Below are 16055 nucleotides of genomic sequence, written 5' to 3'. Positions count from 1 at the left end.
CTTTGACTTTAGCTGACTTTCTGGGCTCAAGAGAATATCGCTTGACACACGTAGCAACCTGGGAAACTACCAGGCTCACTTCCCATTCCTCCAAAGAGCCAGGGGAAGGAGGAGGGGCTGGTTACCCGAGAGAGAGGAGAAAGAGCCAACGAGCTGACAGAAGTTTTGAAGAAAAGGGATGAGAGAGCATTGTAGAAAGAAAGGAAACAGAATTAGAATCTGAGAGTCAAAAACATCATGGCACAATGACCTGACAATGCAGATAAAGTCTACAATATAACGACACAGTTAAACAACAGCACCAGGAAGATAATTTCTTATAGTGGGTCTTTAAAATGCCTGAATACAAGCTTAGCTCTCAACTCTGATGTTCCACTCTGGCCTTAGAAACCTCAACAAAAACTTCAGATTGCAGAATAAAAAGTCCAGCAATTATCAGGCAAAAACCCAGAAAAAGAATGACATGCACTTCGAAGTACAGTTCATTTTAACAGATTTTCCTTTATAAAAAAAACTCTACACTTCAACAAAAAAGACCAGAACAGAAAAGCATCATTAAATAATTCGTAAGTATTATGTTTACAAATAACATTTGTACTAGAAAATGCCTCAAATGACAAATTTACCTTCAACTACTTGTTTTTCTTCTTCTTCTTTGATTTGATTGGCCACTTTTTCCAGTTCTTCTTGCAGCTGAGTTGAAGAGGTATGAGCGCGGGCAAACTCATTTAATGTCTGCCAAGCACTTTTCAGGGAGCTAATAAAACCCTGCTTCAAATCAGATCCCATACGAGAGAGACTGTCTTTCAACTCTAAAGAGATTAAGATGACACATCAATTAGTCACTGGATAAAATTCTGTACCATAAAAATTAAAACAAAAGTTAACAGACAGAATAAGTTCTCTCTGAAACACCAAACACACACAGTTTCTCAACCAAGAACTCTCAACATATTAAAATGTTTTCTAGAGGGACGCCTGGGTGGCTTAGTCAGCTAACCGTCTGCCTTTGGCTCAGGTCATGATCCCAGGGTTCTGGGATCAAGTCCTGCATCAAGTTCCTTACTCAGCAAGGAGTCTGCTTCTCCCTCTGCCTGCCACTCCCCCTACTGATGCTCTCTGTCCGGCAAATAAATAAACTAAAATCTTCTAAAAATTTTTGTACAGTAATTATTCTGTCATTTTTTAACAACTAAAGCTAATCCAGCCAAAATGCATAAATTTCCTCTCTCCACAAAAGAAAAAAAAAAAAGGTGAGAAGGAGTTCAAATACCATGAGAATGTAGGCATAGTCATGTGCTTTTTTTCTGTAAGTTAAAATATATGGGCCCGCAAGATGAAAAAAATGACTACTTTTCTAATCTGTAATGGTAAAATGGTTTCAACAACTTGAAATTCTAATACAACCACAATACAAACTTCTAATTTAAAAATAAAGAAACCCCTGCCCCTTCACCTTTTCTATTTTTGCCTAATAAATCCTATTTGATTTCAAGGTATTTGAGTTATCAAATTTCCCATTTTAACTCCATAAGAGTTAAATATTTTTTAAAACCATGATGTAAGCAAAAAAAAAAAAAGAAAAGAAGGAAGAAGAAAGAAGAAAGGAAAAGAAAAGAAAAGAAAAGAAAAGAAAAGAAAAGAAAAGAAAGAAAAGAAAAGAAAAGAAAAAAAAGAAAAATCCAACTTTCAATAAAAGGGCATGATCACTTTGCCCCCTTTTCTCCGCTGCACTCCAATCCTTTCCACCCAAACCTTTAAGCCAATGGATGGATGATATACACCATTAACAAGCATAAGAAAAACGTAAACCCCACTTGGAATTATTATTGATCCATTATGTTTAATGAATGTTTTTAATTGGAGAAGTTTATCTAGTTAGCAAGGAAGTAACAGCTCATTTGACTTAGCATCAAGTTTATTTCTTGTTGGTCCTTAGTTCAAGTGTTACTCTGCTTCCCAACTCTAAACATTATGAGCAAATTCTATCAAAATCTATCACTTTAGTACCAACTTGCCCCATTCCTAAGTATCTCAACCAACAGAACTCCGTATCAAGGAGAAAGTCATCAAGGAGAAGCAAGTCATTCAAAACTTTCTTTATAGCTCTTCTGAACATTTAATAAACAGGTTCTAAACAGAGCAGGCACTTAAATAACATTAATCTTGTCAGAAAGGTCCTAGTGTTAAAATTTTCATAATTACAAATGACAGGAAGGACATAATTCATTAGGACTGACAGATTACAAAATGAGAGGAAGGAAATACGTTTTCACAGTATTTGCTTTTTACCTAAATGAAGTCTTTTTCTGCCTTTGTGATGTGGGATGAGAACCGCTTTCAAGTCCAAATCTGGAACAATCATAGGCTCTAATCTATATGCCACTGGATCAAGCTGTAAAAAAAGGAATTAGAAATTTAAGAAAAGCTCTCTTGAGTTATGTATCCTAATTGGGCAATAAAACGGATAACTAGCAAACCAGAGATTTTTATTTTTTTCACAAGTTATTCACCTACTGGTAATTATAAGATAACTTCCAAATTTGTGAATAAAATTACTTTGCAAACAAAGCAACAGAATTATTTCCTTGAACAAAGGCTTTCTGGGAGAAAAGTTTATTAGACAGTATAGTATCAGACTATTCTCTATTAGGACAAAGAGTTGAGTTGTACATCAAAATCAGAGTTAGTTCCCAAGAAATAAGAATCTGAGAGTCTATTAGGATGATCTGATCGGTGTTTCTATGTAGGTGTTTCATCTTCAAAATAAAAAGTAGTTCATGTCACTCACTGGATGATAAATATTGAAGAATCCTTTACACGTAGGAAGCCTGTAGTTCTCATCTATCCTATCCACTCCTCGAATAGTGAGAAACATACCAACTGGAGATCCCAAGGCAAAGAAAATCTCTGGTTCAAAGTCTAATGAATTGTAAACAACAGAAACCTAGAAAAAATCAAAAAACAATGTAAGATCATCATTCCAATGTCATATAATAAAAAATTCAAAAGTTCAAGCTGGAACTGCACTTAATAAAAAGCATCTCAACGCAGATGATGCCACTCCAGGTGTGGCCTATAATGCTTATCATCATTGTCAGCTATTTTACAAGCACGAAAGAATTTCTCTTTAGGGGCGCCTGGGTGGCTCAGTCATTAAGCATCCGCCTTTGGCTCAGGTCATGATCCCAGGGTCCTGGGATCGAGCCCCATATCTGGCTCCCGGCTCAGCGGAGAGCCTGCTTCTCCCTCTCCCTCTGCCTGCTGCTTCCCCTGCCTGTGCTTGTTCTTTCTCCATCAAATAAATGAATAAAATGTTAAAAAAAAAAAAAATTCTCTTTAAAATCTTCAAAGACTATTACAACCCCTGGCTATACTTTTACTTGTTGTACAGCATAATACACACAGTACACAGTAAGCATTATATTTATTTTAATTATAAATACTATTAAAACTGCAGACTCCAGATTCAAACTGCCTGGGTTTGAATTCTGGCTCCACGCCTTCCTGTGTGACTTTGGGCAAGTTTCTTAACCTCTCTTGCCTCAGCCTGTTTCCTCATCTATAAAATGGGGACCATAACAATGCCAAACTCATAATGGGGTTGAAAAATAAAAAACCAAATCCACATATAGTGCTTAGCACAGAGCCTGACATATCTTAAGCATTCAACAACTGTTACTTCTCTTATAACTACCATCTTTGTTCAAGCAAGTTCCTTTCCAGTAGAAAAATGATTTGTCCCAAGACAGCCTCTGTTCTGGCAGCTTGTGTGTAGCCCCTCAGCTCACTGACAACTGCCTAGACTAGGAGAAAGCACCTACACTCGTGGCTCAGTGGCAGGATATAGGTCTTTGTCACTCCAGTACCCTGAGAACAAAGAACAATGAACGGCATAACCCAAGTGCACAAGAGAGGCCCCCAGAAAAGGAAGTACAGTGGGATTATCATGTCCACTTCCTAGATGAAGACATGAAGCTCAGACAGATGACATCACTCACCGAAGAGACTCAGCCAATGAGTGGCAAAACGAGCCTTCGAATTCCAAATCCAGTGCACCTTCTACTACACTAGGCTGCCCTTTCTAACAAAGTCTAGACTGTACATCCCTTGGCTTGCCCTTATGTTTGCAAATTCAATGGTTTCTGCTACTGATGAGGGCCACATCGGACATGCTCTCAAGATTATGCATTTCCCCCAGCTCCAGATAAAATTTAAAAAAAGAAGAGGAAGAAAATACAAAGTTAAGAGAAAAATTACCAACTGGAAAGGTATCTACAACATAGATGAGAAAGAGCTAATATCCTTAACATAAATTCTTAATATCTGAAAAGGAAATGAAACTCGGTAGAAAAGTAGGTAAAAGCAACACTTCACAAAAGAAAAATGCCTAGAAGACATACGAGAAAATATCTAACTTCTCTAACATTCAGAAAGACGGTGAGATGCCATTTTCCCTACAAGATTATCAGAGAGATAAAAGAAATACTAAAAAGAAAGTAAAAATCTTCTGTTTTCATGAAAAAGTCATTTCTTCAGAAGAAAGTGATAAAAGTGAGAACACTACCTATCTGTAAAGGAGAATGATAGCACCAGTGTTAGCGAGGAAAGAGGAAAGGGGTCAGTTTTAATAACTGCCTACAAGAGCACAAACCCGCACAACTTTTTCAGGGGCAAGTGGAAGTAACTACCAGAGTTTTCTTGTGTACATTTCTGTGCCCACCTATCCCACTTCTACTTATTTAACTGAAGGAAATAACAAAGAATGTGCACAGAAAATTGGTTTAAAAGTGTTCATCACTGGATTGCTTAAAAGAGTGAAAAACTAGAAACTGCCTACATGTCCAATGTTATGGGTTACATACTGTGTCCCCCAAAAAAAGAGACACACGTACCAGTACCTCAGACCTTATTCAGAACTAGGGTCTTTACAGCAGTCATCAAGTTAAAATAAGGTATTTAGGTGGGCCCTAATCCAACATGATTGGTGTTCTTATAAAAAGGGGAAATCTGGCCACAGAGACAGACACACAGAAGGAAGATGATGCAGACACAGGGAGGAGCATGTGAAAACAGAGGTCTGGAGAGCTGCCCCTATGAGCTAAGGAGCAGCTGGCAAACTGCCGGAAGCTGGAAGAGGCCAAGAAGGGTTCTCCGCTATAGGTTTCAAAGGGAGCATGGCCCTGCTGACACCTCACTCCTGAACTTCCAGCTTCTAGAACTGAGACAATAAATTTCTGTTGTTTAAATTTTCTGTTGTTTAAAGCCACCCAGTGTGTGATACTTTGTCATGGCAGCCCGAGCAAACTAATACATCCAATAAAAAGTAAATGACAAAATAAATCATTATCTGTCCAAACAGTAAAACAAAGCAGTCATTACAAATGAGAGAAATATTTACTGACACGAGCATATATTCATAATATACTGTTTGAAAATAGCAGTATAATGTTAAAACATTATATGTAGTATTTCCCCATTTTTGTTAAAACATATATATAAATACATGCTTAAATAAAAGTCTAGAAGGCCTTGTTCAAACAGTTCACAATGGTTAGTTCTGGCAAAAGAGAGTATGATATTTTTTCTTCTCTCTTGCTTAAGCAGATCTTCTTGGATTTCTGGCAATGAATGATGCACACAGGCTATTGTTTACACTACCCCCACAATCCTTTGGGTAACAGACCCTACTTGCCCACACTGGCCCACCCACCATGGAGGTGGCATGTGACTTGGAGTGGGTCAAACAACCTGTGCCCCATGCCTCAGGCAGTACGAATTGGCCAAAATGGACCTGTAACTCAAACCAGGTCAAGTATATTTTCCTAACTGGACCTACCAGGGGAGATTCCTTTTCCTCCGTGGTCATAAAGCTATAAGGAGATGAGCCTATAGACAATGACACCCATGATTCCAGGTTCATGGAGAAGGCCAGCTCCGGAGATGGGCACACAGTGAGAGTGTCCTGGTCATATGGAGCCCCTGGTTCCACAAATCTCCTTCTGTACTCTGATCCTTCACAGTTAAGTGAGGAAATATCTGCCCTTTATTTGCTAAAGTATGTTCAAGTTGGGGCGCTTGGGTGGCTCAGTCGGTTAAGCATCTGCCTTCAGCTCAGGTCATGATCCCAGGGTCCTGAGATCAAGCCCCACTTCAGGCTCCCTGCTCCACGGGGAGCCTGCTTCTCCGTCTCCCTCTTCCTGCCACTCCCCCTGCTTGTGCGCGTGCGTGCGCTCTTGCTCTCTCCCTGTCAAATAAATAAATAAATAAATATTTAAAAAAAAAAAAGCATGTTCAAGTTTGCTTATATTTTAAAAGAAAGACATTTTAAAATGCAATCTTTATCAATGAATTGGGTTTAAGGGGCACATGTGTGGCTCAGACGGTTAAGCGTCTGCCTTCGGCTTGCGTGTGATCTCCAGGTCCTAGAATCAAGCCCCACATGGGGCTCCCAGCTCAGAGGGGAGTCTGCTTCTCCCTCTCCCTCTGCCTCTCCCCGTTTGTGCTCTTTCTCTCTCTCTTTCAAATGAATAAAATCTTTTTAAAAAATAGAAAAATAAAAATACATTTAAAAAAATAAAAATAAGAAGAACTGGCTTTAAAAGCTTGAACAGGCTATTACAAGCACCCTGTTCCATTTTCTGCCTTCTTTAAATCAGTCCTGAATTCACTTAGCATAATGGAACCTTACAGACACAACTATAAATACACTGAAAGTAACAAGGTCTAAAAAGATTTTAATACTTCTAAGCTACTGAGATGTAAGTATATTAAAGTATATTATTAAATGCAGCACTGTTGACTCCTTGGTCAATTTTTATAGAAATTTTTCTGCAAGGGAAGACTTGTGAATACTAAAACATGTAAGTTAAGTGAACACAGCAAGTTTCTCTCACAGAAATTTAAGTATATAGTAGTCCCCCCTTATCAAAGGGAATAACCCCCCATGGACATCTGAAACCTTAGATAAGACTGTATTCTACGTACTCTGTCTCTGCCGATACGTACCTACCTACAATAAAGTTCAATTTATAAATTAGGCAGGGTAAGAGATTAACGACAACAACAAAATAGAACAATTACAACACTATACTATAATAAAGGTTATGTGAATGTAGTCTGTCTCTCCTGAAATGTCTTCTTGTATTGCATTCAGCCTTCTTCTTGTGATGATGTGAGACAGAAGGCCTACGTGATGAGATGAAGCAGGGTGAATGATGTAGGCTTTGTCTGGGACGTAACGTTAGCCTACTACTGACCTTCTGACCATCCGTCAGGAGGATCATCTGCTTCCAGACCACAGTCGACCATGGCTAACTGAAACCACAGAGAGCTAAACAACAGGTAACCGGGGACAACTGTGTTCACACGATTTTCTAACTATTGCCACTCTGTTGCTAGTAGTTTTGAGAGACTCGTGTTATAAAAGAATGAGTGGTGGAAAGAATAAAAATAAATTTCAAAATAAATATTTTTTTTTATTGAGAGAAGCATACAATCTCACTGAGGGAAAATGTTTTCTCCACCCCCCACAAATGTTGACTATTTAAAGAATTTAAAGCCAACTCCAATAATAAAAATATGTGATTCCAGTATAAACCATGCAGCCCTAATCAACATGTAAACTTACCTGTCCAGTGCCAACTTCAAAAGACTCATAATCAACATGCACAGAGGACACATAAGCACCAACTGGAAGTTTCCTCTTGGACCCGTTAGATTCCGAGGGGAGAGAAGTCATTTCTTTAGCTTTCTGAGCACTTTCCTCTTGTCCCTTTGTCGAAGCGGCCATCACTGCCTTCTTTTCTGATGCTGCTTTTTTCTGTTCCTGTGAAACACCAACATTTCGTAACACAACCCTGAGGAAAAGTTAATCAGCTGTCAACTATGGAACATGCTGTCTCAATGCTAAGGAATGATCAGTAATTTCTTAGGCAGTGTGGTGATCAGAGAAATGTCCTTAAAGACACTCACTAAATATTTAGGGAAGAAATGCCATGATTTCTACGGTTTACTTTAAAATTCTTAAGAAAAAACAAATGATTAAGAGACTAAGAAAAAACAGCAAAACAGCTACAGTTAAATCTAAATACTGGCTATCATTACACTATTCACTCTACTTTTCTATATAACTTAAAATTTTAATACAAAATGCCAACTATCTTCCTTTATGGACTCAGATTAAAGTACCATATAATTGTGACATACATACTTCCTATAAAGATGTAGATTTGGGGAGAAATTTCCTCAGTCAACATGTTTACACTCATTATGTCTGCATGGAGCCACTGACAGGTTTTCCTCAAAACCATTTTGGGAAGAATAGACAAACACACTGTGGTTAGAGTCACACAACAGAGTAACGACTCAGAAATAGAAAGGATAGAACTGCAAATGATGCAATAATTGGATGAATCTCAAAAACACTATTTTGAGTAAGAGAAGCCAGGTACAAAAGAGTACATGACACTGATCCCATTTATACGAACTTGCAGAACAGGCAAAACTCAACAGTGACAGAAACCAGAGTAGTACTCGTACAGAGGGAGGAGCGGACGAGAAAAAGCATGAGAGAACTACCTGGTGACAGAAATGTTCTAACTCTTAGGGGCGCCTGGGTGGCACAGCGGTTAAGCGTCTGCCTTCGGCTCAGGGCGTGATCCCAGCGTGATGGGATCGAGCCCCACATCAGGCTCCTCCGCTATAAGCCTGCTTCTTCCTCTCCCACTCCCCCTGCTTGTGTTCCCTCTCTCGCTGGCTGTCTCTATCTCTGTCGAATAAATAAATAAAATCTTTAAAAAAAAAAAAGAAAAGAAATTTTCTAACTCTTGCTTTAGATGGTGATTACACAGGTGCAAAAACTTTCAAAACTTACTACGCTGAACACTTAAGATCCATGTATTTCCATAAATAAGGAAGTAAACCAAAGCTCTGGGAGCATCTGTGGAACCAGTGTATCCCTGTAGTAACGAGATCAAATCCACTCAGTGACCACAGCCTGACACAGCAGCCACACATCAGGGGAATGTGAACAGCTGCCATGGGTGGACTTCCCCGGTCACCAGAAGCCCCCCCCTTCAGCGGTCCTCACTCCCCATGCTGCATGTGACTGCATCCGTCTCTGTTTAAGTCACCCGTGGCGCCTGGCCAAATCGGGCTTGTCTATTAATGACTTCCAAACACTAGGAAATCAGAGAAACAAGTCTAATTGTTTAATTCAGCAGGCAAAATAAAGAAGAAATAAAACTGTCTGCCAGCCTTCTTTTCCACTTCCTATTATACCCCCATCATATCTCACTGAGTCACTGGATAACTACAATGAGTGCTCTGAGGTTGCCAACAGCCTCTCAGTGCCCCATTGCCTTAGAGCAGTGGTTCTCAAACAACGTCCCCTCAGAAACTGAAGCAAGAGGTTTACTGCACTAAAATGAAACTATGGTCCAATTCACACACAAAAATTTTTAATTAATTCAATTAAAAAATGGGCAAAGGATTTGAAGAGACACTTTCCCAAAGAAGACACACATACACATCCCAAACAGGTATATGAAAATATGTTCGACATCATTAATCATCAGGGAAATGCAACTCCGGCCCGCAATAAGGTAGCTATCACCCAACACCTGTTAGAATAGCTATCATCAATAAAGGCAAGAGGTAACTAGTGTTGGAAATAATGTGGAGAAAAGGGAACCCTTGTGCACTGTTCATGGCAATGTATACGGGTGTAGCCACTACAGAAAACAGTATGTAGGTTCCCCCCAAAATTAAAAGTTAGATATACCATATGATCCAACATTTCACACTTCTAGGGGTATAACCAAATGAAATAAAATCACTGTCTTGAAAAGACAACTATATCCCCAATTTCATAAGCATTGTTTACACAATAGCCAATATACGGAAATAACCTAAATGTCCACTGATGGATGAAGGAACAAAGTTTTGTTGTGTGTGTGTGGATGAATATGTTTGTGTGTGGTGTGTACAGAAATATTATTTATCAATAAAAAAAGAAAGAACTCTTGCCAAGTGCAACATGGATGGACCTTGCAGACATCGTGCTATGTGAAATAAGTCAGAAAAACACAAATGCTATATGATCTCACTTAAATGGGGAATCTAAAAATCAACAAACATAAAATAGAGAACAGATTGGTGGCTGCCAGAGGTGGGGGTTGGAGGGTATAACAAATGGGTAAAGGGGGTCAAAAAGTACAATCTTCCAGTTATAGGATTTTCAAAAACTTTTTTTTTTTTTTTTTAACTAGGCTCCATGCCCAGCGTGGAGCCCAATACAGGGCTTGAATTCACAACCCTGGGATTAAGACCTAAACTAAGATCAAGAGTCAGATGCTTGACCACACCCAGGCACCCCCCAAAAAAACTTTTTAATCAAGTTGATAATAGTCTCCATTTTAAGCTTAGCACTTTTTTTTTCCTTTAGCACTCCTTATCAGCCAGTAGGCCCTAGCCAATAGCAAAAGAAAGCAAATGTTAATGGAAAAACCAGGAACGAATCAATATGTTCAAAAATTCATTTATTACAGACACATTTGCTCACGGCTGAAATTTTATAACGTAGTTCCTTGCACATATTTTTAAATTTTAAAATTTCTAAAGTTAAAATTAAAATTTAGACTAAACATGATTTGGTACTAAACTATAATTTGTGATAGAATTAATAAGCAGGTCAGCATTTCACAATGTTTGTTTAAAAGCACCATGACTCTCATGCCCATAAAAACATTCTTGAGAATCACTCCCTTATAAGAGAAAATCCAAGCTCCTACACCTGCCATTCCAGCCTCCGGGGACCCCTTGTCCTACCTTATTCCCAGCTCACCTGCTATTTCAGCCACAGGTAAACACAAGCCCACTCCTGGAAGGCCATTTCCCCTGATCCTACTTCTCCTTCAGGCTCAAACATCAACACTTGGGGGAGTCTTCTCTGACCCTCCCCAGCCCGTTTTCCCCAGGCCAGAACTGCCACCCCTCCCCTGGCTCTGACAACATGGGCAGCACTCTGTTACAGGACCAATGAGTCACTTGTGGTCAAATCTCTGCCCCTAACTGCACCACATACCCTCAATTCATCTCCAAATCCCAAATATTAACAAGGTGCTTGAGCCAAAAGATATTAATAAAATCTTAAATAATTCAATTTGCTTAAGCTAATCAGAACAAATCAGTCCCGACTTTATGGTCCTATTACATATAAAGTGACATATCCTAAGCTGTAAATATGTAACACAAATAAAAGAAGCACAGAAGTTCAAAAGATGGATCAACATAGACCATGTAAACAATAAAAATAGTCACCCTAAGTATTAATTTTTTAAGTACTTAGAAAATCTCTGAAAAATTAATTTGATTAATAAATGAAAATTAGGGGCACCTGGGTGGCTCAGACGGTTAAGAATCTGCCTTCAACTTAGATCATGATCTCAGAGTGCTGGGACTGAGCCCCTCATCGGGCTCCCTGCTCGGCAGAAATCTGCTTCTCCCTCTCCCTCAGCTTCTCCCCTCTCCTGCTCATGCTCGCTCGCTCTCTCCCTCCCCCAAATAAATAAAATCTTCAAATAAATAAATGAAAATTAAATGAAACAAGTGAGTTTTTCCCAATTGCTCTATTTCTTTCTACACACTTTTTAGTCATTGCTTGTTTTGTATTGTTAAGAATTTTTGCTTTTGGGTTATTTAATGAGATTTTAGTGAGTCTATTCTTATCTCTCTAGATGGAGAGGACTAAAAAGGGAGAAAATGAGCTAACATTTATTGGGGGCTAAGCTTACATGCATTAATCCAACCCTCGTTTACATTTTAGAAATTAGGGAAATTAAGGATCTAAAAAGTTAAGCAAATTGCTCATGAATAAGGACTTAATAAGCAGTTGAACTGGGATGACCAATTCATCCACCTGTCCAGGGCTTACCCAGTTTTTGCCCCAAGAAATCCCCAAATACCAATTTTAAAACCGAAAGTCCTTCATCCTGGGAATTCTCTCAGTCCCAGAAAAACCAGGCTGGTCAGCTACCCTACCTGGGACTGAACTCCACTTCTGACTGACTCTAAAGTCTGCACGTCCATCAGCTCCGCCCCTATGCCCAGCGTGCCTAGGGAGCACACTAGCTGGCCTAACCATACTGCTATTAACAAAAACTTCCAAAATATAAACAAGCTAGTCAAAGATGAGTTTTGGTTTCTGTTTTTAGAGCACAAATGACCTTTACCAGTTTAACTGCTTTCTGTTTCACAAAGTTAGCGATCTTCTTTCTGGGTCCGAGGGGTATGCCCATTTCCTTCAGATCATCAACAGTACACATAAGCTTTAAAAGAAAATAAACAAGCACATTAGTTAATCGGTCTAATGATCGATGAAGTGAAACTGAACTCAGGAAATGATAAAAATAAAAAAAAAAACCATACCATCGAAGCAATCTAAGATCCAATTTTTTAAAAGTCAATTTGCTTTTAAATCCTGGATTAATTTAGGCTATAAAATCTAAGCCCTCCACATCTAAACCATCCTAGTCATGTGTGGCAGCAAACACATGCATGTTGTACAAAATTCAAAAGCTACACAGCCAAGCAGACAATGAAGTCTCTCCCCTCCACTCCTGTCCCAACCACCCAGTTCTCTGAGGCTCTGTACACCTTCTGTATACACGGCACCTACATGGTTTTCCTTGTGTGTGTAGACTGCTATGCAAATGGGACTGAACTGTGCTCTTTTCACATAACGCATCTTAGAAATCGTTGCCTGCCATTATCTCTGACACTGCCTCATTCACCCAACAACTACAACTCATTACGTGCATGCACCATAAACTATTTCACTAGTGCCCTACCAGCGGACACGAAGGTGCTTCTCAGGTTTTGCTATCATAAACAGCGCTGTAGCGAGCATCCTTATAGATAGTCTTGTGTGAATATTTCTGTATTTGGAATTACTCCTGGCAAATTGCTGTGACAAAAGGTTTTTTGTATTTTTTTTATATTTTTTGTATTTTAAAAGGTATTACCACCATCCTAACTATAGGGAATAATCTGAGGGTTGCTGGAGGAGAGGTAGATGGGAGGGATAGGGTAACTGGGTAACTGGGTGACAGGCATTAAGGAGGGTACTTGATGTAATGAACACTGGGTGCTATATGCAACTGATGAACCACTGAATTCTACCTCTGAAACTAATAATATATGTTAATTGAGTTTAAATAAAAAATTTAAAAAATAAAATTTCCAACCTTATCATTCTAAATAGACTAAAATCTTCATCAGAAAAAAAGTTAATCCTGCATTAAAAGAAAAAATTAAAAATTTTAAAAATAATAAAGGTATTACCAAACTGCTTTCCATAGAGGTTGTAGCAATTTAGTCTTACTAACAATATGTAAACTGTGCCCACTTACCATCATCCTGGCCCCACATTATTAAGAAGCTCTTTATTTTTGCCTAACCAAAAGGTTAAAAAAAAACTCACTGCACTTTCAATCTGCCTTTTTCTCAAGAGTTTTCATATGACAAGAATGTTATTTCTTTTTTTCTATATCATCTGCTCATATTCTTCACCTATTTTATTGTGTTGATGGTCTTTGTGTAACTAGTTCACAGGAGCTTTGAATAATAAGGAAATAAGCCCTTTGTCTCTAATGTGTGTTCCAAGTATTCTTCTTAATCTACCACTGGCCTTTAGATGTTGTTTAGGGCATCTCCTGACATGCAATTTTTCTTTTATGGCTTCTGGGTTTTGTGGCCTACTTAGAAGCCCTCCCAGATTATACTAAAAAACAAACAAAACTCCTGTGTTTTTCTATTTTTAAACATTAAAGTCTCTGCCTTATCTGAAATGTATTATGATATGAGTATCCAAATGATTCTTAATTTTTTTAAATATTTTTTTATTTACTTGACAGAGAGAGAGACAGCCAGCGAGAGAGGGAACACAAGCAGGGGGAGTGGGAGAGGAAGAAGCAGACTCCCAGCAGAGCAGGGAGCCCAATGCAGGGCTCCATCCCAGGACCCTGGGATCACGCCCTGAGCCAAAGGCAGACACTTACGACTGAGCCACCCAGGTGCCCCTCAAATGATTCTTAATTTTTGATCTTATACAAAGGAAAAACAATTTTAAACAAAAATGAATCAAACGGGGGCGCCCGGGTGGCTCAGTCGATTAAGCATCTGCCTTCGACTCAAGTCATGATCCCAGCGTCCTGAGAGCCCTGTGTCAGGCTCCTTGATCTGTGTGGAGCCTGCTTCTCCCTCTCCCTCTGCCTGCTGTTCCCCATGCTTGTGAACTCTTTCTCTCTCCCTCTCAATCTGCCACATAAATAAATAAAATCTTTAAAAAAAAAAAAAAAAGAAATCAGGGCAACCCTCTCAGGTCCCCTTCCTCTTTGGGAGCTTTGTACTATCACTTTACTATCACTCAATAAACTTTGCTTTGCTGCCCACCAAAAAAAAAAAAAAGAATCAAACTATCCTCAGTACCAGAGATTCCATATCAATCTTTTCCTTTTCAAAAGTGCTAACATATTCAGAGAGGCTAAGTGCTTCCAGAGTTTCTTGCAAACTTAGGACATCTTCATTTTCAACGTCAAGGTCACAAGACTCCTCCAAAGTCAACCTTGGCTCTTCAGGCACCTTAAGGGAAAGAAAAAAAAAATGTCAGGGGAACATTGCAAACCTCAGAAAAACTCCCATAATATGTCTCCTGATCTACAGCAAATCTTAAACAATTTTGCTCCATACAGAAATCATAATTTCAGGTAGTTTATCATCCAAAGTTTGAATACTCTAAAAAAGTACATCAATTGAATAAATCACTCTTGCTCCCGTTTTCTGCAATAATTTACTTAACATTTTTTTAAATCATAAACTTTCTCCATTTTAAATTTATAATCCATAAGGAAGACAAGTGAGAAACTCAAAGAAGCTAAATGATTCTATCACACCTATTATAAACCTCAGGACACTATGATTTATAAAAACATTTCAGGGGCACCTGGCAGACTCAGTCAGAAGGGCATAGGACTCTTGATCACAGGGTTGCAAGTTCGAGCCCTACATTGGGTGTAGAGATTACTTAAATAAACTTCAAAAAAAAAAAAATTCAGGAAACAGTTCAGACTTTAGAAAACTATTTGGTTTCATCTCTAATCTAAATATGTTAACCGGGCCATACCTGCTTTTCCTGAAAATGTGGCTGCTTCACAACTCCATTAGCAACAGCAAAAGGCCCAGGAGACTTGGACAAATTCATATCTTTTTGATTAGACAGGATGTCAAACAATATTAAAGACCCTAAAAAAAAAATTACATGTTGCTTTATAATGACTAATACTTTTTTAACAATAAGTAAATTTTCCTATTTTCCCCAAAGTCCGTAGGCAGAAGTCATACAAAAGTTAAATGTCATCAAGATCTGATCAATGTTCTTATTTTATCAAATAGCAGCATAAATTAAAATACAAACCATTCCTAGGTAATTGAAAAGCAAAGGCAGAACCTAAACTCAACGCATTCATGTCTACCCTTTATAAAACTTAAAATAATTCTAAACCCTGTACTAACAATGTCACCCTCACTAAAAGCAGTGATAACTCAATAAAAAATTATGTTTAAAATGTGGATATTTGACAGTTTTACCTAAACTGTGACCAGCAACAGAGACTCCTCCTTTGAAGTCTGGATTCCGACTCATAAAAAGTGCATACAGACGGTTTATTTCCATTCCCACTTTTTCCACAATTGTCTGACAGTAGGTGGGGCTATTGTAAAATAAAATATCTAGCAAGGTTTCATTGGTAAAATGACGAAACCGACCAATACTTGGTAAAGTGATTTTCTTAATATTCCTGTTTTAGAAAGGAAAAAAAAAAGGATGTTCAGTCACTAGCCACTTTACATCTACAGGCTTTTTTAAAGTTTAGATAGTGATTTCTGAATATACAATGAGTATAAGAATCCCACAGACTAAATTATGAGTTGATTCTGTAGACAAGTTATTAAAAATGAATCAAGATAAAGCAAAAAAGTTTATGTGTGCCTACACC

General features: G+C 38.4%; 1 protein-coding gene across 4 annotated transcripts in view; it reads right to left on the bottom strand.

Annotated features, from left to right (window-relative positions):
- SEC23IP (SEC23 interacting protein) overlaps nucleotides 1-16055 on the bottom strand; it is a 43036-nt gene that overhangs the window by 7805 nt on the left and 19176 nt on the right. For all 4 annotated transcript variants that reach the window (XM_034663364.1, XM_034663365.1, XM_034663366.1 and 1 more), the window contains exons 9-16: nucleotides 15649-15857; nucleotides 15185-15303; nucleotides 14491-14643; nucleotides 12234-12329; nucleotides 7631-7828; nucleotides 2792-2947; nucleotides 2293-2395; nucleotides 627-812 (exon numbers count right to left, since the gene is read on the bottom strand). In XM_034663364.1, the coding sequence (XP_034519255.1) occupies nucleotides 627-812; nucleotides 2293-2395; nucleotides 2792-2947; nucleotides 7631-7828; nucleotides 12234-12329; nucleotides 14491-14643; nucleotides 15185-15303; nucleotides 15649-15857 (1220 nt within the window). The remainder of the gene's footprint in view (nucleotides 1-626; nucleotides 813-2292; nucleotides 2396-2791; nucleotides 2948-7630; nucleotides 7829-12233; nucleotides 12330-14490; nucleotides 14644-15184; nucleotides 15304-15648; nucleotides 15858-16055) is intronic.

This window comes from Ailuropoda melanoleuca, chromosome 6 (assembly GCF_002007445.2).
Source record: "Ailuropoda melanoleuca isolate Jingjing chromosome 6, ASM200744v2, whole genome shotgun sequence".
NCBI lineage: Eukaryota > Metazoa > Chordata > Mammalia > Carnivora > Ursidae > Ailuropoda > Ailuropoda melanoleuca.
The sequence above is the reverse complement of the archived record's forward strand: the minus strand, read 5'-3'. Positions and strand labels throughout refer to the sequence as shown.